This window comes from Adiantum capillus-veneris, chromosome 20 (assembly GCF_014529385.1).
Source record: "Adiantum capillus-veneris isolate H3 chromosome 20, ASM1452938v2, whole genome shotgun sequence".
NCBI classification, from domain to species: domain Eukaryota; kingdom Viridiplantae; phylum Streptophyta; class Polypodiopsida; order Polypodiales; family Pteridaceae; genus Adiantum; species Adiantum capillus-veneris.
This window is the reverse complement of record NC_140950.1, coordinates 123,924,059-123,945,438: the sequence shown is the minus strand read 5'-3', so window position 1 is coordinate 123,945,438 and position 21,380 is coordinate 123,924,059. Positions and strand designations below refer to the sequence as shown.

Sequence of the window (21,380 nt, the reverse complement as noted above, 5' to 3'; positions counted from 1 at the left end):
GCTTATCTTTACCTAAGTGTATAGATGAAGCAAACATTTCAGACAGTATGACTGACCACACAAACCCAAGATTATGGACTTTAAGGTCTCGAACAACTCCCGTGTGGGTATGATTCCCACTCGAACAAATCTCTTACTTTCTCTATAGCACGGAGATTGTCTATAGGAGCACAGTTTTGGGGTATGACCCAGCTTGTGGTTATTTGATGATCAATTCTTGGAATCTTCCCACTTGTTCTTTCAAGAAAATATCCTCTCATCTACCAAGGGGTAAACATTGTATCATTTGGAATCTGCTAAGGGTTGCAGATTGCCAAGGCGAGAGCAATAATCATCAAATAATTGTCTTTGTCTATAATTCACTAATTTCTCTTTAGTGCTTAGTTGACAGGTTATGTAAGTACATATTGATACCCTTGAAGTAGGTTAAGTGTTCCCAAAATGGGATGTATATGGTGCTTCCATTTTTCTAGACAAACACATGACAAGGTCTTGTTGGAGCAAAACACTTTGGCAAAGTATTATGCCATACAATTTTTGCACCTTGCAATGTTATTTGGTTTAGCCAGGGTGGATCAAGGTTAATGAGGGTCCCTCTCACTCATGTCACTCAGTGTTTACAGTTACCTCCACACACAAGTACATCTCGTACTTTAAAGATGTCCTTCTTTCAGATATCCTTATCCGAGACATATTCCACATGTGGAGAATATGAGTCTCTTGCATTGACAGTGACACTCGTCGTTTGAATTATGTGTCGCGACTAAGTCCCTAGGTGCTGGTCAAATCCGTTTACTAAACCATTTTGAGCACATTGTATCAGGAATAATTTTAGTAAATGGTCATATACTTAGTAAGACTTGTAAGGTTACAAGTATTGTTGACCAACTTTAATGGATGGTTGTTTATACACGTAGCACGGTTATGTTCTGTTAATGAATTAGTTCATTTTGTACCCATATGTGATGGATTTTCACATTCTATTATGGTCCAAATAGGTTAGCACGATTTTTATGTGGAAAGTATTTAGTTCTTTTAAAGTCGTTAAAGAAGCTACTGAGGACACTCCAACAGTTACACACTACACTTGATACCCCTCAGATTTGCTATCACAAATTTTTTCCCGAGAAGAATGCGATCTTGAGTATTGATTGCCTCACATAAAATTAGAATGTAGATCACACTACAATCAAGAATCCCATTCGTGAACTGTGAACACATAACATCCAAACTTTCCTACACAATGAACTTTTGAAACGCATCCTGTTCATAAATTAGCCAACAACAATGAACTTGTGTGCTCACCCATTGTGTTTTGTATATGTCGCATTGGTTCCTTACTAGATGTATACGCCTTGAACTTCGACCCACAGGTTGAAACACCAATAACTTGAAATCCTCTCTCTGCCACTCACAAGCATGAAGCAAGTTACGCAAACATGCACTTGACTAGAAATCTGTCATCTTACTCATTGTGACTGTCACCACATGTTCCATGCTGATTTCCGAATCGACTCTTTATCACTATTATCCCTGACAAGCTTGCATTTGCCTTTTTCCTTTTGCAAGACTCAAACCATGCCTTGGGCTTCACAATCCCAATATAAACAGACCCACACCTCCCTTGAAGGCCTCCTATGTGCCAAGGAAACTAACTGGTACTGGTGAATGCGCCATCCATAGCCACTCAATCCGCTTCAAAAGGCAAAGTTCGCCATCGTTTCAGTCTTCATCCACAGCTCTAAGGGGCTGCTAGAGAGCACCAACAACATGCGTCTCAAAATGCAAAACGCTTCATGTAGTAGTCTGCCATAGTTGCTCCCTCAGTTTCAAAATGCCCATAGAGCGGGGTTCATCCAAGCATGCATACTGCGGTTCAGAAAGATGTAAGGAAGCGTCTTTTGCGTGCCAAGTTAACATGTTGCTGTCTCTTTGCGTCTCAAAACATTGTTGGAGAGCCACCAGTCCTCGTTGTCACCATTGAAGATGCCAATCCTCCAAGTCAATTGCGTTTGGCAACGCTTTGTGAAAACACCATTCAATAGCATTTTAAAATGCTATGCCAAAATTCACGAGCTCTCATAGCCAGAGCTTTCCTCTTCATTACTTCTCGTCCCATGATCATTGCACCAAAAGCTCTAATACGATGTCAAAGTCGATGATGCAAAAGGGTAGAACAATAGGGACAATACACGAGAGAGAGAGAGAGAGAGAGAGAGAGAGAGAGAGGGGGGGGGGGGGGGGGAGAGAGAGAAGAAGAAGAAGAGAATTTAACTTCGGAGAGAGAGAGAGAGAGAGAGAGAGAGAGAGAGATTGAATTATTGTCCACGGAAGTCAAATATGACCTATGGGACCGAAAAACAACGCATTACAAAGGTTTCTTCTAAGTGAAGGGCAGATACATCTTAGTTAAGGAGTGAGGATCCAGTGAGGGGTGAACAAAAGATAAAATGGAATGAACAAAACTTAAAACTTAAGGGGGGGTAGGTGAAAGGGGAACCATTCTAGGAGTTCGGAACTCCTGAATAATGGATTTATCTCCTCGATAAACTGCCCATTTCCCTGTCGTGTGCGCTGCTCGCACCTTTTGTAGTTCTACCTTCTTCTGCTTGAGTTGGTTGGGGGTAAGATCCTTTGTGAACCAGATTTTAGTGCCCTTGAGAAGCTTTGATTGTTCAAGGAGTTTAATTTGGTCCACTTTGGTCTTGAACGTGAGGATCACATGATTGGTGTGATGCTCATGTGTGATGGAGTCGATTGTTGTTGGATCCCACTTGATCATGTGGGTTGTTGTTTGGATGCGGGCAATGGCTTCATGAAAGTTGAATTCTCCTTTCCAGTCACTTGGCAGCCCACAAATGCGAACATTGAGGGTTATCTCCTCTTGCCGTTGTCACTCGCATAGCATGGACGCCACACTATCTTCAACTTTGTGGATGATGGCTTCTTACACTTGATTTTTGACCGACTTTGTAAGGGTAGTCTCCACTTCTTCCTTTGTTTTGTTGAACTTGGTTTGCATCTGTTCGATTTCCTCCATCTGGTGGTTCTCCACTGCGATTAGTCGAGTCTTGATGGCGATGAGCTTTTGTTTCAGCTTGTCATTTTCCTTGCGGAGTCTTCCAACTTCACCTTGAAGGCGGTTGATGCTATCCGTTTGTGGGGGTGTCGCCACAACCCCGGCAAAGGTGAGCTTGTTTCGGGATGAGGCTCGTGTGGCCATGGTTTTACTCAAGGGGAGAGTTTACTGTGAAAAAAAGTCGGTAGAGCTTGCAAAGTGTGTTTACTCAGTAAGTCGACCAAAGTGATGCAAAGTGGGTGGGTTTACTCAGTGAGCTTAAGTCGGCCAAAGTGGGTTCGACAGAGGATGGGTTTGACAGGGCAGCCAAAACTGTTTACTCATTGATTAAGTTGGCCAGAGAGAGATTCAATAGCGAGTTGTGGCGGGCTGTAAGTGGGTTCGACAGAGAGTCAATGGCGAGAGAGATTCAATGGTAAGTGGGTTCGACAAAGAGTCAATGGCGAGAGATTCAATGGCGAGTTGTGGCGGGCTGTAAGTGGATTCGATAGAGTAAATGGCTGGTTGTTTGAGGCTGTAAGTGGGTTCGACAAAGGAACGCTGGCTGAGGGCTATTCGATGCAGTGTGCAGGGTCTGCAGGTCGACATTGAAGAGAGAGAGAGAGAGAGAGAGAGAGAGAGAGAGAGAGAGAGAGAGTAGCTGAGCCAAGCAATCGGGCAATGAATTATTGATTATTACAATGGGGACTAGGTCCTACTTCTATACTAGCTTAAGGCCCTCAAGTACCCTGCTCAACAAATTGCCCTACCCAGAACTTTGACAAATAAGTAAAATAAATACCTTAATCCAAAATAAATATTGGGAGCACATTGGGCTATTCACTTGCGATCAGTGCTGGAAATTGCAACCCTTCCCACCCTTCCTTAGGGGTCTAGCCCTGCACATGCATGGCACTTTTGTGATAGGCCTTCCCAGTGAAGAGCATGCCATTCAGAGGACCCTTCCCAATAGATGGGTCCTTTGAAAATAAGCCTTCACTAGGAAGGGCAAGTTTTGAAAATGCCCTTCAAAGATAAATTCTATAAAATAGCCCATAAAAATCAAAGTAGAAGGTTGCTTAGTTAAAACATGAGCCTAAGTTCTAGGTGTAACTCGGATGTGCTACATTCAAGATCGACTCGTTTTAGTTTGAGCTTTGTGGTGGTAGGAAGTTTCTCCGATAGATTATAATTTGCTCTCGTGTGTCGTTTTGTCTTCCTATCCATTGGACATGCTGGGGTGGGGTGGCAAGGACCTCGATGTGGTGGCATCCGCTGCTCAAGATCTGTGTCCAAATATATTGTTTGTAAGATCCTAGTCTTTATGGTGTTTATGCTCCTTTTGGCATGTGATACACATGGGGTTTTCATGGTCTGTAATGGTGGGTTGCGGGGTTGCGGGTCCATATAAAAGCCAAGACACTTGTAGTGTTTTTCTTCTTTAATGTAAATAGCTCCTATTAAGCATTGCTTATATATTAGAAAAAGAAACAAAGCCTAAGCTCTAAGGTGGTAAAATATAAGTTTAAATTTATTAAAATTTGAATCCCACCACCTAAATTAAAGAAGAGATAACACTTTTTATATGTTATTTTTAATTAAGACCTTCAAAAAATCAAAATGCGACAAGATTTGAGAGTGGCACCTCACGAGTTATGCTTTTTATATGGATGTAGATGCTTTGCAATGCAAAGTTTGATGCAACCAGACTTGTGTTGTGTGCAACGTGCATGATGATTCTAGAATCTAGCGACCTCTAAGCTCCTCCTCCAATGTCCTAGCCTCTAGCGCATGTGTGAACAAAATTGAGTTTAGGCATGAATCTTTTAAAGGAAATGAGGAGATAGCATTGAGACTCGAGGAAACAAGTCACTCTCTCTCTCTCTCTCTCTCTCTCAACGTATTTCTGGCCTCTGCATGGCTTCACATGAGAGATGAACACTTTCTATGTACACTTCTTTCTCTCTTTGTGCCACCTACTGCATTCTCTCCTACTTGCAGCTATAGCATGCAAGTAGGAGCATGCCCGTTGAAGGGCCACTATATGCCAAGAGAATCTCGAACCACATCTTGGCCCCTAGCCTCTACCCTTGCACAAACTCCTGGATCATGCTGTCCATGCCTTTGTTGCAATAGACATTGACCAAGACACCTTCCTCTTAGAGAGCCTTACCTCGTTGAATTGCCTCCCTCCTCTTCCTTTTGTCAGAGGGCCTCACCTCACAAATGTCCCTGAAACTTGCACACTCTTGCATATTCTTCTTGTGGCACATGTTGGCTAAAGTGAGTGCTCTTAAGATATGTGTGTGTGTGTGTGTGTGTGTGTGTGTGAGAGAGAGAGAGAGAGAGAGAGAGAGAGAGAGAGACGTGAAACTAAATGGTGATGCTATCTCGAACCACATCTTGGCCCCTAGCCTCTACCCTTGCACAAACTCCTGGATCATGTTGTCCATGCCTTTGTTGCAATAGACATTGACCAAGACACCTTCCTCTTAGAGAGCCTTACCTCGTTGAATTGCCTCCCTCCTCTTCCTTTTGTCAGAGGGCCTCACCTCACAAATGTCCCTGAAACTTGCACACTCTTGCATATTCTTCTTGTGGCACATGTTGGCTAAAGTGAGTGCTCTTAAGATGTGTGTGTGTGTGTGTGTGTGTGTGTGAGAGAGAGAGAGAGAGAGAAACGTGAAACTAAATGGTGATGCTTTTGGGGGGAAGGGAGCAAACAAAGCTAAAGTATAATATACCAATATTCTAAAAATTTACTAACCATCAAATTTTATTAAAAAAATACCTAATGCTAGCTCCTCTTTAGTCTGGAACAACAAAAGATATGCCAAAAGCAAGTGAATATTTCATAGGAGCAAGATAATTAAGGGGTATCGAGTGACGGGTTGGTGCATTTCTGCCTTGCATGATGACGGGCAAAGTGTATGATGGCCCTTCCTCTCCGAAGGCCAACTAAGGGAATTCCCCTTCCCTAGGAAGGACAAGGGCACCCTTCAATTTCCAGGCTTGCTTGCGATGCTATAGCTTTTAACACTCTGAACACAACCAATCACCGTCAGAGACCTATCTATATTGCACAAATAAAAAATACTGCAAGCACAACTTTGTACACAATTTTTGTGTCAAAGTGGTCTCGTCATATGCGTACTTGTACGACAATAATAACAAGAAACGATATTTCTTTCCTTAAGAAGTGGGTCAGTCATTTCCCTCATTCCATTTCAGAAGAAACGTCTTCGACCCTTTTTTGGGAGTAAAAAATTTGCATGCCGCTTTTTACCCTCAATTAATTATCTTTTAGCTTGAATATCATTTTTAAGCCATGTGTCGCTTTAGTGATGCATGCAAGCAGGTAAATGAGTGTGTGTGTGTGTGTGTGTGTGCACGCACACGCAAGTGCGCATAAACAAAGTATTAATTGTCCTCAATTAATTATCTTTTAGCTTGAATATCAATTTTAAGCCATGTGTCGTTTTAGTGATGTATGCAAGTAGGTAAATGAATGTGCGCGTGTGTGTGTGTGTGTGTGTGTGCGCATGCGCGTGTGCCCACACACAAGTGCACATAAACAAAGTATATCATTAAGGGTAAAACCCACAACCTGAGGTTAATCACTTAGCTGCCTGCACATAATTAGTTTTAGACAATTTCTATTGTAGAAAAAGGCACCTTTATGAGAGCTTGTTATGTAGCCAAGAAAATAAAGCTCTTTCTACCCTAAGGGTGATATAATAATCACATGGTCACATACTCTATGCAATGGTCTTTGTGAGTTTTCCTTGCTCAATATTACAATAAAAAGTCATTATTAACTAATAACGTGGTTTTATATGTAAAGAGTAACCACACACACATTGATGTCTTTTACATGGGAACCAAAGAAATGACTAGCAAGCCCCACCCCCTCCACCTCCACCTCCACAGCCACCTCCACCTCCACAACCACCGCCACCAGAACCACCACATCCGGCTCCCCCACATGCACTTCCTCCACAAGCACCAGCTCCACACGACCCTGCGGCTCCACATCCTGATTCCCCAAACATAGAATTGTCTGGTTTATAAAACATAGAGGACCATTCAATGGGGGCCATATCCCACCAGCAGTCATATGGAGTCATGGTTTTGCTTATTGATCGATCTCTTCCATCTAAAACAACAGAACCTTCAAAAGCAAAAAAACAAGAGAAGCTCTAAATGCCAATAGCCGAAATCACAGGCAAAACAATCTTTTTCTCACAAAAACAGCAACAAGTGTGTGAATAAGCTGATGATGATGGTGATGAAGACCATACCCCACTCATCGGTTGTCCGTATTGATCGACTTGGAGGTTCCCGTCGCGCACTGAATGTGACTTTGACACCTTGCATATCCATCACAGACTTCGAAATAATGCTCGATAGTAGGAGGACAAGAACAACGCTTTCTTCAGGTGAGACCTGTAGAGAGTAATTCCCACATTCATATTTGAGAGAGAGACCATATCCATAGCCACAAGAAGATCTAGAAATTTTCTCGTGCAGAAAAACGGAGTCTTTTTCAGATTTTTTCATACAATGCATAACATCATGAGCTTATGCTCGAGAGGCACCGCATACCTAGCTAGATATGATTGGGGACACGGGACCACCGGCCCCCCCACCGGGCCGGCGGTCCCCTGCCCCCAATCATACCTAGCTAGGTATGTGGTGCCTCCCTCACAGAAGCTCATGATGTCGAGTAAGTCACAATGCGGGAATTATTGTGAGAATTTGTGCAAAACTTCTTGTGAGCATAGTAAAGAAGAAACAAACAAAAGTTTAATACCTCCATAGCACCGGTCCTCCAATTGAACAGAGCGGTCGCCTTCCCCATGGATGAATCAACGAGATTGTACCGTAAAAGAGTCACAAAGCCTCCTTCCTCGTCCTCATTAGCATCTTTCACTTCATAGTCTAGTTTCCGTCCACACACAAGACCTATCTGGAGTGAAAAATGCAATTGATGTTCCCAATCATTGGAACCTTGATCGAAACTCTAAAACTCCGGTTTTTCCGTTTTTGTTTTTGCAGAGGACAACGTGTACAACTTGAACCCTTATAAACCATGAAAGAGAAGTACCTGATACTTGAGACTTCCATTTAGCTCTAGATGTGGTCGGAGGTTCCATTTTGGATCCAGGGTGGATGCCCTTACTATAAGCTGACTACTGTTTTCAAAGAAAGCCCAGCATCTTTGTAGTGATAAGGATTGTTTTGATTCTTGGCCCGTTACTACTTGATTTGCGACGGCAGCCACCGTCGCTGCAGGGTCATATGAGAAAACAAGTCAGATATGCTCATAATCCCTCTGTCATTGCACAAGACCATTAAAGTACCTGGAGCAGTCCCTCTCCTGCTGTGACTGCTTCGATACTCCCAACCACCTTGATGGATGTGGATGCACTTTCTAGCTTCTGGTGTACGGGTAAAGCCATCAGAATACCTGCGCACCAAAGCCGAGGATAATGTTCGTCGGTGTGGGTGCACACATGTTTGAATTGGACAAACAATGCAATGGTTAAGATGACACAAACCTAGCACGAATAATGAAGACCTGTCTGTTGGCATGATCAAGAACAATCCTGGTGAGCCAGCATCCACGCCTGTCGATTAAGCCACCCATGCCCATGTAGCCTTTATCGTCTGTTGGAATGGAGTTGATGATGCGGAACAACTGTGGCGCTGGTTGGGGAGGAGTCAAAGACACAGAAACATACAATGATCCGCCATTTGTCACAGGCATTGGGGGCGTCAGAGAAAGCCAGCCACTGTAGGAGAGGGTAGGTGTGCTCAATAGAGACTCCCAGGAAAGAGATGTGTATCCTAGTACCTCACTGCCTGAAAACATCTGGACGACGCTGCTGGAGTGGCTACGAAGCAGCTCCAGTGTAAAGCCCTCAGTGGATTTCTCTGCTTGGAATTTCCAAGTGTGCATCCAAACAGGTTCTGAGTACCTCAAGGGGATTAAGGGTGTCCTTAATTTGAAGGCACTGCATTTCTTTTGTAATTGCAGACGTACTTGGATACTACCTCGCCTTTTAGGCAGACCATCAGCCCTCAGTATAGTCAAATAGACCTGTAGAAACAAGTTATGGAGACCTTGTAGCAATGCATTGTCACTTGAACTTGATTTCAAGACTAAATTGCCTCTTGTACAAATACAAGTTCATCAAATGATCTTCCTACAACACGATGTGATCAGACGATCTTCCAGGCACAACACATGGAGGAAGCATAGAGTTTGATTGATGATATCAGCAATGGAGTTCTTTTCATCTGCGTATAACTATGTGCAATAGGTGAATGACGTTAGGAGTATGAAAAAGGCATATCATTGTTGACAACATTTTGGGGAAGAAAATGGCACTGTAGTTACATGAGGCAATGGCCATTTTCAGACTTCTGTTTTTAGGATTGGAGCAGTGGGATAGGCTTTTGTGCTCTTTTCCTTCATGACTTCCATGCCGTAACCTCCTGGAGGTTCTTGGTACACAAAGGTGAAAATTGTGTATATGCAGTTTGAGAGCCATATGAAAAAACTCTGATCCCCGCAGATAAACATGAAACTAATGCAACCAGATGATACCCCAACCACACAAAAATAAGAAAACAATGCTGCAATCTGTTTGTGCCATTTGAATCAATTCCAAGGTTGCATTCCAAACACATATTTATCAAACACCTTGACCAAATCAGCATAGAAATAGAACCAGACAGACCTGCATGGTTTCTCGCGGAGCTATTGGAGTGAAGTTTGAGGGAGTTCCAATAGCAGGAACTTGAGAGGATGAGTGGACTGGGGTTGGTGGTTCACCTCTGTACATGGCACCCGCGTGTTCGTATATACTACCATAACTGTGCAGCCACCTTTCAGAAGTTTGACGAAATCCCTCATCTAGTTTTTTGCCACTGCTCCTATCTGTGTCAGTGTCATCATGTTCAAGCACTCTTCCGAGTATACATGTTAAATCCTCAGAGTACACCTTCGGGTTCAGCTGATGAGCATGCCACATTAAGTCTATGTCATAAGTAGGAACCAAAAAGTCTTTGCAACCAGTCATCTTGAACAAATGCAAGAAAGCCTTGTAACGCTGCTCCGCCGCACTCAAGAAGCTCTCCTCCATCATGTGAGGCTTGGAAACCTGGTTCATCATATTAAGACCCTAGAGTTACCCTGAGCTCGAATATGGAAGTACTTAACATACATACACTCAGGGCATGCATCGGCACTCAGATATGCAAGGGTGTGCATGTATAGATGTAGCTATGCAGGCATACATGCATGCATGTGGTTTTGTGCCTAAATGCATTTGTACACTTACTACAAGCGTACATACATAGGCATTCATATATATACATACACACACCCACACCTAGTGATACTACGAGCATACATATATAGACACTCATATATACGCGTGTCTATCTACATGTACGTGCACGCACATGCACATGTGGTTTGTGAGGAAACCGGTTTTGTATTGCCGAGTACATAAAAGCCCTTGAGATTCTCTCTCTCTCTCTCTCTCTCTCTCTCTCTCTCTCTCTCTCTCTCCCCCCGCGCACGCGTGCACAAAGAAGGGTACCCTTTTGTATTATGTAATCAAAATTACGGGGCCGAAATAATTACATCAGCCCATAGGCATACAAGGATAATGTATCTAAGAGTGAAAATGTCACAAATGGGAGCGCATAACAATATAAAATATACTTGGATAAATAAACTTCATTACTTAATACTTAGCCAAAGAATATAGAGAGAAATAGAGAGAGTACTAGGAACATGATCAATCAAACCACCAAATTGCTCACAAGACCGGAACCATCGAGCTTGACAGTCACTCCAAGGTGTACTTGGTACAGATTGGAGCCACTTGAAGGTTTAATGATCCTTACGAACAATTAAATCTCCATCATGCAAAAATGCTTCTTAGGCTTTAGAGAAGAAATGAGAGAGAGATGTTCCTTTTCATGCAATGACTGAGGGAGACTAGTGGATTGTGTGCTTTTTCCTCTTTCAAAACATGAGAGTGAGAGATTCATGACAAAGACGGAATATTCTTCTCACAACGAATAACCTTGGGAGAGGCACCTTCGGCGGCAAGAGAGAGAGTGTTTTCTTTCCAACTAACTTGTGGATCAAAACTTTTAAACCATTGTATGCCAAAAATCATATCACATCCAGACAGAGAGAAGAGATGACAAACTTAAGACAAAACCCTATGTTTTGAACTGAGACTGTCACATTATGACATTCATGTGTGAGTGATGAGTGCATGCCACGAGAAAATCCAAAGACCACAATGGGATCCATTGGAATAGCTTCTAATTGTGCACTCTTCACAAGAGAATCACCAATCACATCATGCATATTGCCAGCATCAAACAAAATCACAACACGCTGACCATAACACTTCATGAGAGATTCATCTAGATGACCATTAGAAACTTGGAGCACATTGAGTTTCTCATTGATGAAACTAACAAAAGATATGGGTGCTTTTGTGGGTTCATTGGATGCTTTCTTAGGACAATCTCTTTTCATGTGACCTTTAGTGTGATATTGAAAATGTCTTCCTTCTTTTCCATACTCGGTTCATTCTTCAAGACTTAGCCAACCTCTTACTATTCCTTGAGCAGATTTTTCATCAGGTGTCAACTTAGGGATTTCTTAAGTTTTATCCTTTCCTTTACTATCATTGTTAGGTGAAGAGTTCAGTGCTCTAGGTGTAGAGGAAGATTGAGAAGAGGAAGAATTACTGTCGTTCTTACCATTATGTTGGTTATGAGGGGTAATTCATTTGTTCTCCTTCGGCTTACCTTTGTTGTGCTTCATTTCTCAAGCGAGAGCGATTCTGCTTGTGTCATTGTAGTCCTTTGGGTTGAAGACTTGCACATCATATTTGATGTACTCGTCCAAACCAAAGAGGAAAGACTCCTTGCGATCCTCATCCGACTCGTGCAATTGAACGCCTATCTACAAAATACGATTAGAAAAAGACATAAAAGGAGTGCCATTTTTCTTGAGGCCTCTCCAATCTTCATTCAACCAATCAAGGTAATGCGGTGGCATAAAACGAGCCTTGAGGTTGTCTTGGAAGCTCACCATCCGCAGCACAATCAAGATGCTCAATCATCTGTGTCTCTTGCTAGGACCGATAACAATTAATGGCATCATTTGACAAATACATGGCAGCAGTCAAAACTTTACTATTATTGTTTTTCTTGTTAGTCGCAAAGTAAGCATTGAATTGATGCAACCAAGAATGAATCATAGAAGCATCCATCTTACCATTATACTTCCTGAAAGTCAACTTCTTCGTGACTGGATTGTTGGAGTCCTCGTTTCTACCTGCCCTACTTGATGACTCGCCAGCCTCCTTGGGTGATTCGCTCTTCGAGGAGAGTACTTGTAGGACCAACTCTTTCAGGCGTTGATCTCACTGTGCTTCACGCTCTTGCTCCGTAGCTGCCCTCTTTTCTTCAGCCGCTATGCGTTGAGTTTCATGTGCTTTCTCAAGCTTTAGATCCATAGCTTCCCTTTGTTCTTCAGTTGCTATGCGTTGAGCTTCCCTCTATTCTTCATGCTCCCTTTCCATGGCAGCCCGGTGAGCCTCTTGTTGTAGCATCATCTCCACCATGGACTTCATCAAAGTCTCCATCGCATTTGATGTAATCCCTGGAGGAGGTTCGAGAAACCTTCCTCCTAGTGTATGGACTTCTTCTTCTCCAATTCCACTCTCATCACCTTCACGCTAAGTATCCATTCCACTGCTGTGATGACTATACACTGAGTACTTGGGTACTTGCGGTACTTGTATACTTGGGATACTTGGGGTATTTGGGTTCCTGGGTACTTGGGGTTCTTGGTACTTGGTAATGCTTGCAATCTGCATTTAAGAAGTCAAAAGCAAATAGAGGAGTTCGCTAGAGGACAGGGGAAAAGGTCAGTTGGACAAGGATGGTAGTACCAGTACTCAGTTAGCTGCCTCGATATCCGATAGGTACGACCACAATCATGAATGTAATTCAATGCTTTGTTTGGCTCGAGAGTTTGAAGCCAAAGGCAAAAGCAAGAACTCACAGATAGACAAGGATAAAGGCAAGCTGGACAGAGATTACGGTAATAAAGATTTGACAGAGGAGATCGGCTTGGCACTTGTGGTGGTGGCCACAGTGGCCTCGACGTCACATTTCTAGTCAAATGACAGGTGTCACCACTAGCTTCAGCCAGAGAGAGGCTTGTGAGTGGCAGAGAGGGACAAGCACTGATCCCTATAATTAATTTGGACCCTTGCGTTGGAGTTCAAGTTATTAGTGTTTGGACCCGTAGGTCGGAGTTCAATGCACATGCATCTGGCAAGGAACCAATCCGATGTCTAAAATGCTATGGACGGATGCACCAATTCATTGTTTTTTATCAGATTATGGATAGGATGTGTTCCAACAGTTCATTATTTTGGCGTTTTATTTTTAACGTGATGTGTTCACAGTTCATGAATGGGGATTATTGGACGTAGTGTGGTCTACTATTCAAAGTTTCTACAAAGGAAATCGATGCTCAAGGTGGCATTTCTTTCAGGTACAAAGTTGAGGAGAGCAACACGGAGGTGTATCCTATATCCCGGCCGGTGCTAGGGTGCTTCTTCATCGAATTTGTCTCACTATTAATGTCCACTATGAGCTGTAGAGAGGGTCTTAAATTTTAGGCATCTCAAGTGAATTGCCCAATGTGATCCCATTATTTGGTTTGTCTTTTAGGTATTTATTTTACTTATTTGTCAAAGTCTTGGGTAAGGCAGTTTACTGTGATTGCTATATAAGTAACCCCTTGCCTCCATTGTATACACATTCAATTATTCATTGCCAAGGTTGATTGGTTCAGGAGACTGTCTCTCTCTCTCTCTCTCTCTCTCTCTCTCTCTCTCTCTCTCTCTCTCTCTCTCTCTCTCTCTCTCTCTCTCTCTCTCTTTCTCTCTGTGCTCACTCGGTCTCTACGCTTCCGCATCGTTGACTTTGACAGAAGATTCTTTGAGAACAAATTAGGGAGAGATTCTTTAGGTTATTTTCTTGAGTGATGATACCAAACACTATCAAAGAGCTCTGATACCAATGTTAGGTGCAGCGGAAGTGATTGATGGTGAATGCTCTCAAGGTTACTATTACTGAAGGGGAGAGAGAGCCTCCCTTTTTAATTCATGAGAATTGTGCAATAGACAAGAGAGAGAAGGAGAATGAAAATTGTGATTCAAAGTGTTGTGTGTGTGTGTGTGTGTGTGTGTGTGTGTGTGTGTGTGAGAGAGAGAGAGAGAGAGAGAGAGAGAGAGAGAGAGAGAGAGAGAGAAGACCGACACCATATGGGGTCCCAAACCCCCCTCCAAGGGCCCCCCTCTCTGTTTCTAGAGAGGTATTTGCTTTAGATTGCACAAATGCTAGAACAACGGGTTCTAAATGTGGGAATGTTGATGGTACTTGTTGTAGATGCTTGGTACTACGAGGCTTAAGGCTAAATGCTCAAAACGCTAATGATGCGGAGACTAGGATCTGTGTCTACAAAACGAGGCTATGGGCTGAATGTTGAAAACTCTAGGGAACTTTGGCTTGGAACTGCATTCTATTGGGGCGATCATGGCTCAAATCTGCAAACACTGAAAAACTCTGACAATGTCCTATGAAAACGCTGATATGGGAATGCTGAAAATGTTGGATTGATGATGCTGAAGATAGCTAGAAAAATGTTGGTTGAAGGGGTAAAAAATGTTGGCCTTCTGACTGTTAGAACTTTTGCTTCTTCTGCTTCTTGTCTTGGCCTCCCATGGGCTGCCTTTGTAGCATCAAAAAGCTAGGTCGAGCAATGTCTCTCCATCCTCCACGATTTGTAGTAAAATGCGAAAATGTCACTTATTATTAAGTCCAATAATAAGAGGTGGTTCAATGCCTGGGGATGCACGTCCTGCGTACATGCTCACAAGGGTGTCAGAACACTTCCTAGGCTGACCTAAACCCTAGAAGTAGGAGTTACAGCTTGTCCACATGCACATAGGGTTAGATGTGCACGTGATGGTGAGTGAGAAGATCCACACAGTACTGGGGGCCAGAAGATCGGCTAGTCGCCTCCCCGTAAAAGTATCTTTATTACTGGCGAGAAGTCTATACAAGCACTTGAACCGAACGTATTATCACTCTCGTTCTAGAATAAGACTCGATGGTTCTTGGAAGCCTCAACTTCCTATTGCCACCCTATTCCAAGAAATTTATGTTCCTTATTCTAAATCCTCCATAACCAAAGTTCTCACCTCTGGATCTTACCTTCTAGACTTAGGGCATCATATCCTTGCAACTCTTTTCCGTTGCTATTCCCAGAGTCCTCTTCCTGTAGAATTGAACTCTGCTTTCCTGGATGCAAAGTCCGTCCTTAGGAATCTCAACTTCCGGATCCTAACTCAAGAATCTATCACTCTTAGATCCGTGGGCCTATTCCCAAACTCAAGGTGCAAAACCCTTGGGCTGATCTGGCTCTAGTTCCTCATAGCACTTTTCTTCTGCAGAGGCTCATGCCTCCTGCTACTCCTTCTCCCTCGCAAAGAGGAAATAATCTTGCAAACAAATAGTCAAAGATCAAAACATGAAAGCATTACCTTTGAAGTCTTGATGCTTGCAACACAACTCGGTTCTCGAAAAGAAATTCCCTTGAAGAGATCTCTACACAGAGAAGCCTCTCTTACAATCCTACACACAGAAGATGTGTCCTCCTGAATTCCCATTCGTAGATCAGCCCCAACTACTGTTAGAGCTCATTTTCATGTCCAGTGGTAGCTCCAGTATCTCCTAGGAGCATATTAGGGAGTGAGGGTTGTTTTGTGGCTGTGCCCGGCCAGTATGAGGTAGGTCTCTCATGTCGGGTCGTGTCTAGCCATGCTGAGCTCGAGTTTTGGTTCAGTTCCATAGCTATGTAGGCTTCTGTTCCCCCCTTGGCATGTCTCTCTGCCTTCCTAGGATGCTCTAGGTCATTTGTGTCACAAGACGGGCACCACATGCCAATAGAAAAGAACAGACTGAACAGGCTTTTAGCACTTCAATAACAACTGAATTGAAAGAGAGAGACGACACGCGACACGGAGTGGCAGAATTCCACCCCAGAGAATATTGGCCCCAAACTTTGGCGCCCCTTTCGGTATTTCTTTATATTGCAACAACACAGTACAAGCCAGTACTCCAGACTCTGCACCTTCTCCAGGAAGCATGCGAGAGAATGAGCCCTTAGCACATATTTAAAGGCCCCTTGCCTATGAAAAGAAATTTACATGAAAAGCCTTCAAACTCAAAAGCTTCTGGTCCAAAAGCAATGCTAAAAAAGCTTCCAATGTACATCACGGAATTCCGTACAGCAGTCCATGTAAAACGTGGAAATTCGTACAACATGCCACATCATCAATCAACGTAATTTTCAAAAATCTACCACGTCATCAATTCCATGCAATTCCTTCAGTGTGTGTGTGTGGGTCCTGCTTTATTTTAATCCTTTACGTCACTTGGGGCTCCATCGGACGGGGTCCCCATAAGTTGGGAGGACTTCTTCTGTTACTTGTTCTTCTTAGGGTTTAGGCCCCTCGGCCGGCATCTGCAAGTTGGCTTTATTCTTCAAGGCTTTGACACGTTAGTAGTTTGTGACAATTTCTCCCTTATTTCCCATTTATGGGATTTATTGGCTTGGTCGTGGGGTCCAAGATGTTGGGTCCAGCAGCCAGCAGAGGCCTATATATAGACCTCTGGGGAGAGTACTTTGCATACAATTCTCAGCCCTGCAGGGCGCCCAAGGGTGTTGCAGCCCTTGTTGGCGTATTTGGCCACCAATAGGAGGGGGTGGATTAGCATGCAGCCGCTTTCCTTGGAATTTTTCTTGTTGCCCACGACCAACGTTTGCAGTCACAGGGGACCACTCCATAGCGTTTTCTTAGCTAGCATTCCCAGCGTTTTGGGAGGCCAACTAAGGAAGATTTTTCATCACTATGGGAGTAGAGACAAGGAGCATTTGGTCATCCTCCGATTGGTGATGGGCAATAGCTCTCACCTTCCACATTCCTCCTCAGGGCAGCTCATTCGACGGGCTTTGCTATTGGTCCTTCCTTTGCTAGGAGGAGGATCCATGTCGGGGAGTCCAACCCTTGGTGTGGCCGTGTCATTGGTGTCATGTGCAGGAGCAGTTGGCAGTGTTAGTAGCAGTTGGCAGTGTTAGTAGCAGTCGCAGTTGTGTGTCCTCGGGTCTGTCCATTAGGCATGTCAGTTCTATGCCTGACCACCTTTAGTCACTTGTATGAACAGATTGTCATTAGCATGGAGAGCCTTTCCCAAATCTCTCTCTCTCTCTCTCTCTCTCTCTCTCTCTCTCTCTCTCTCTCTCTCTCTCTCTCTCTCTCATTCTCAGATGTCTCGTCTCCTCCTACCTCAGTGATATTTGTTCTCCACAGGTGTGCCTTTTTCATGTGTTTGGTATTGCAGGTGTTCTAGATCGGAGTCGAGGTACGCACCGGATCATGAACCAGTCCTTGTCTTCATTGCATCTGTTGTTGCCACCTTTGACATGGTATCAGAGCCCTATGGTGATACGACCACCTGAGTGCTCAAATGCGGCTGATCAGGTACTGCTTTGGACATGATTGAGAGAATAAGCCCCCCCCCCCCCCCCCCCCCCCCCCCCCCCCCCCCCAAGTTTGGGATAGATTTAGGTTTGTGGAGGCCTTGGATCTTCATCTACAACTTCCCTGTCTTTACGCTTGATTACCCCGATCTCTCTTCACTGAGGGGAATCCGATGGAGGTTTCAAGATGTGAAACAATGCTGGATTGCTTTGGTTATCCGAGATGAAGTCATGTTACCGTGATTTCATGCAAGGAGAGAAAGCATGCGGTTGTTGGATCCACAGGGAGAGCACTCATTTCCAACTTCTTCTGGAGACAAAAGAGTTTGGACAGTAGTAGGATCTTTTTCATCCCTTATGGAGGAGCTTTCTATGGTTGTGTTTTCTTCGAGGAGATGGATTGGAAGATCTTCTTTGCCTTTTTAAAAATGCACGTCTCCCTTGGAATTGTCGACGGAGCTACCTATCTGATTGGTAGCAGGTTGATGATTCAGTTGCACTCTTGTACTAGATTGTGGATTGAGCATGACAAAGGGGGATCTCTTCCCGTCTTGAAGTAGAGGATGTTCCATGATTTTTCATTTTCCATCTAAGGATGGAAGTTCCAGTTCCGGCTTCAGTAGACTCTTGTTTATCCAGTATGTCGCAATTCAGGTGCATGTTTGAAAGACAATTTGAAGAAGTGGTTCTATGGCATCAAAAAGCTTTTGCATGAGTTTGAGAAGATACATTTTAAGCAAGTTCCTTGTGAGAAAAATAAAGAAATTGATGAGTTGGCTAGGGACAAGTTGGATGCCTTGGTAGCCCCTTTAAAGGTCAAGGAAGCCTTGTATGTGGGAAGGGAATCATTGCAAGATTTAGAAGTATTTCTTGGTAAAGGGCAATGTCCAGAGGGCATGTCAAAGGTTTGGCGTAAGAGAATAGTTGTAAAAGCAAGAAACTACACATTGGTGGGTGAGGATATCATGCTTTATGGCAAGGATAGCATTTTGAGAAAAGTGTCGTACAAAGAAGAAATAGGCTTGATTTTGGAGCACTGCCATGAAGAAACATTCCATCAAGGCAAGGATCAGGTTGTCTTTCGTATTTTGAGAGCAGGTTGTTGTTGGCCCTCTATAATGAGAGATGCTTATTTTTGGTGCAAGTCATGCCATGAATGCCAAGTGTTTGCAAAACAAAAGCTTTTTGCGGAGCCTCAAAAAGCTATAATGTCTTTTGATGCATTTGCAAAATGGGGACTGGATGTTGTAGGTCCAATGCCAAGGACCAACAATGAAAAAAAGTATATCCTTGTGGCTGTGGACTATTTGACAAAGTGGGTGAAAGCAAGATCTATAAAAGATGTAACAACAGGAAGAGTGGCCTCTTTTTTGTATGAACAGGTGTGTTGCTGGTTTGGATACCCTATGGTTATCATTTCTGATCGTGGACTAGGCTTTAGGGGAAAACTTGTTGGTGCTCTCATGGAGAAATTGAAAATCCATCATAGACATTCTTCTCCTTACTACCCACAATGCAATGGGTAGGTTGAAAACTACAATGATCAAATTGTGAAGATGCTATTAAAGTATGCTAGCAAGAATCCTAAAAAGTGTAACTTGGACTTGGAAAAGTGTTTGTGGGCTTATAGAACTACGTATAGAGTGTCAATACAGTTTACGCCACATGAGGTTGTTTATGGAAAGGAAGCTCTTATGTCCATACAGGTACAGTTGGATGCCTTGAAGTTGTTGTGCACAATGCAAGGTGCGCATAATGACAAGCTGCAGGAAAGAATTCTTGCTCTAGAGTTGTTGCAAATGAATGGACAAAAAGCCAGTGATTATTATCTTCAACAAGCAGAGACAAGGATGGAGAAAATGAATAAGAGGCTTCCAGAGAAAGAGATTAAAGAGGGACATCTGCTAATGAAGTATGACTCTCGCTTGGATTCCACTTTTCAAAAGAAGTTGAGATAGAGACAAATGGTTGGGACCATAGAGAGTAAAGCATGTATTTTTGAGTGGCACACATGAGTTGGAAAGGCTCTCCAGCGAACTCTTGCGCTATAGAATAAATGGTTATAGATTGAAGAAATATTTTTCAAGGGATGTAGTGTGCGTGAAATCTCACTCCAACAGCGTGAAAACACTATAGAAAATGAATAATAGAGCAAACACGGCGACTCAACAATAGAACCTGAATAGCATGGGACTCGACTAACTCAAATGGACCAGTACAGACTCTGCCATGGCAGCACACTCAACTCCAAGCCCAAAACTCACGAGTACAATGGGGGTGTCGAGGCTCAAATGCGCAGGGATGGTGCAGACATATTGTGCATGAACTCAAGGCGCTCGACCATACAAAGTAGATGATGATGATAGGGTCCCACGATTGGAACAACCACACATACGTATCTTCTCAAGAGTCACCAACGGCTTGCAAAATATCCCAATCCAGCTAAGCCTATCTCCAAACTGTGGTGGTGTTGGTCTGGCCACAGTGTCCACTAGACCACCATGATCCGTATCACTTGCCACGTGTCATTGTCCAAGCGAGAGTCTGTCCAATGTGAACTCCAACCCAATAGTAACTAACTACATGTCCTATGCTAGTGACATTGTAGCCCTGCTGCAATCTAAAATTTTCTCCGGATACGAACCTATCCTTCGAGGAGAGGTAACAAAAATTTGTTGTGTCTTGTTCAATAGTTCCCATCCCATTGTGGGGACTAGATTCTTCGGACACTAAAGTGTACAATTTAATTTACATAGCCTACTCCACCATCCACTCCAAAGTATCTTGCAGATATATCTGCATGCATCTACTAAGTTTGGGTAAAAGCCCTTCGGTCAATCGAGTTAGGTCTTCGAGCGAGCTCAACGACGTGAGCTTTGGAGCGAGTTTTTTTATTTATTTATTGAGGACCACCGTCTCTACCTTCTCTTCGTCCTCTCGCCGCCCATGTGCTTCCTTCTCTTCCCTTGCTCCTCCTCCTCCACCTCCTCTCTCCATTTGCTCCTCTAGCTGCCCTCACTTCCTCCATCTTGTCCTCCAACAACCCCCTCCTTTCCTCAAGGTCCTACACTCCCTTATTCCTCTCTCTTTTCCTACCACTCTATACCCATGCCCCCCCCCCCCCCCCCCCCCCCCCCCACCCTCTCTCTCTCTCTCTCTCTCTCTCTCTCTCTCTCTCTCTCTCTCTCTCTCTCTCCACCCCCACCCCCACCTCCCCTCATCCTGTGTGTGTGTGTGTGTGTGTGTGTGTGTGTGTGTTCACCCCCTGTCAGCCCTCTCTCCCCATGTCTTCCCCCCTCCTCTCTCTCTCTCTCTCCCTGTCCCCACCTCTCTCTCTCTCTCTTGACATGGATAGATTTCCTTGTCTCTCACACAAACCAAGATCACAGCTCATCGGATAGGACTTGATTCAGTTAGACACTAGGAGGACATGGATACAACCTATGCGTGTGCTTGGCACGAAGATGGTGACCAGACCCGCCTACATGAATACTCATCTATCCCATGGATTACGATGTGTTATTGGACAGATGCGCACATCATCAAATCAGTGAGGCTGGCAAATTTAGAGGAGTACCATTAGAGGCTAGGGTTGAGAGAGACAGAGATGTGGCAGAGAGTGAGAGAGAGAGACAGAGAGACAGAGAGAGTAGGAGG

The 21,380-nt window shown here is 43.7% G+C and overlaps 1 protein-coding gene across 3 annotated transcripts in view; it reads right to left on the bottom strand.

Annotated features, from left to right (window-relative positions):
- Nucleotides 1–5,861: 5,861 nt before the first annotated feature.
- The window catches only part of LOC147433203 (glycine-rich domain-containing protein 2-like), a 27,491-nt gene continuing 11,972 nt past the window's right edge, over nucleotides 5,862–21,380 (bottom strand). For 2 of the 3 annotated variants that reach the window (XM_086492851.1, XM_086492852.1), the window contains 7 exons: nucleotides 9,805–10,227; nucleotides 8,620–9,161; nucleotides 8,422–8,528; nucleotides 8,166–8,347; nucleotides 7,872–8,027; nucleotides 7,360–7,504; nucleotides 6,643–7,229 (listed from right to left, as the gene is read on the bottom strand). In XM_086492851.1, the coding sequence (XP_086348977.1) occupies nucleotides 6,952–7,229; nucleotides 7,360–7,504; nucleotides 7,872–8,027; nucleotides 8,166–8,347; nucleotides 8,422–8,528; nucleotides 8,620–9,161; nucleotides 9,805–10,227 (1,833 nt within the window). In that variant the 3' untranslated portion in view covers nucleotides 6,643–6,951. Of the gene's footprint in view, nucleotides 6,100–6,642; nucleotides 7,230–7,359; nucleotides 7,505–7,871; nucleotides 8,028–8,165; nucleotides 8,348–8,421; nucleotides 8,529–8,619; nucleotides 9,162–9,804; nucleotides 10,228–21,380 lie in introns of those variants that run through there. The other variant, XM_086492853.1, reaches the window with a different exon arrangement.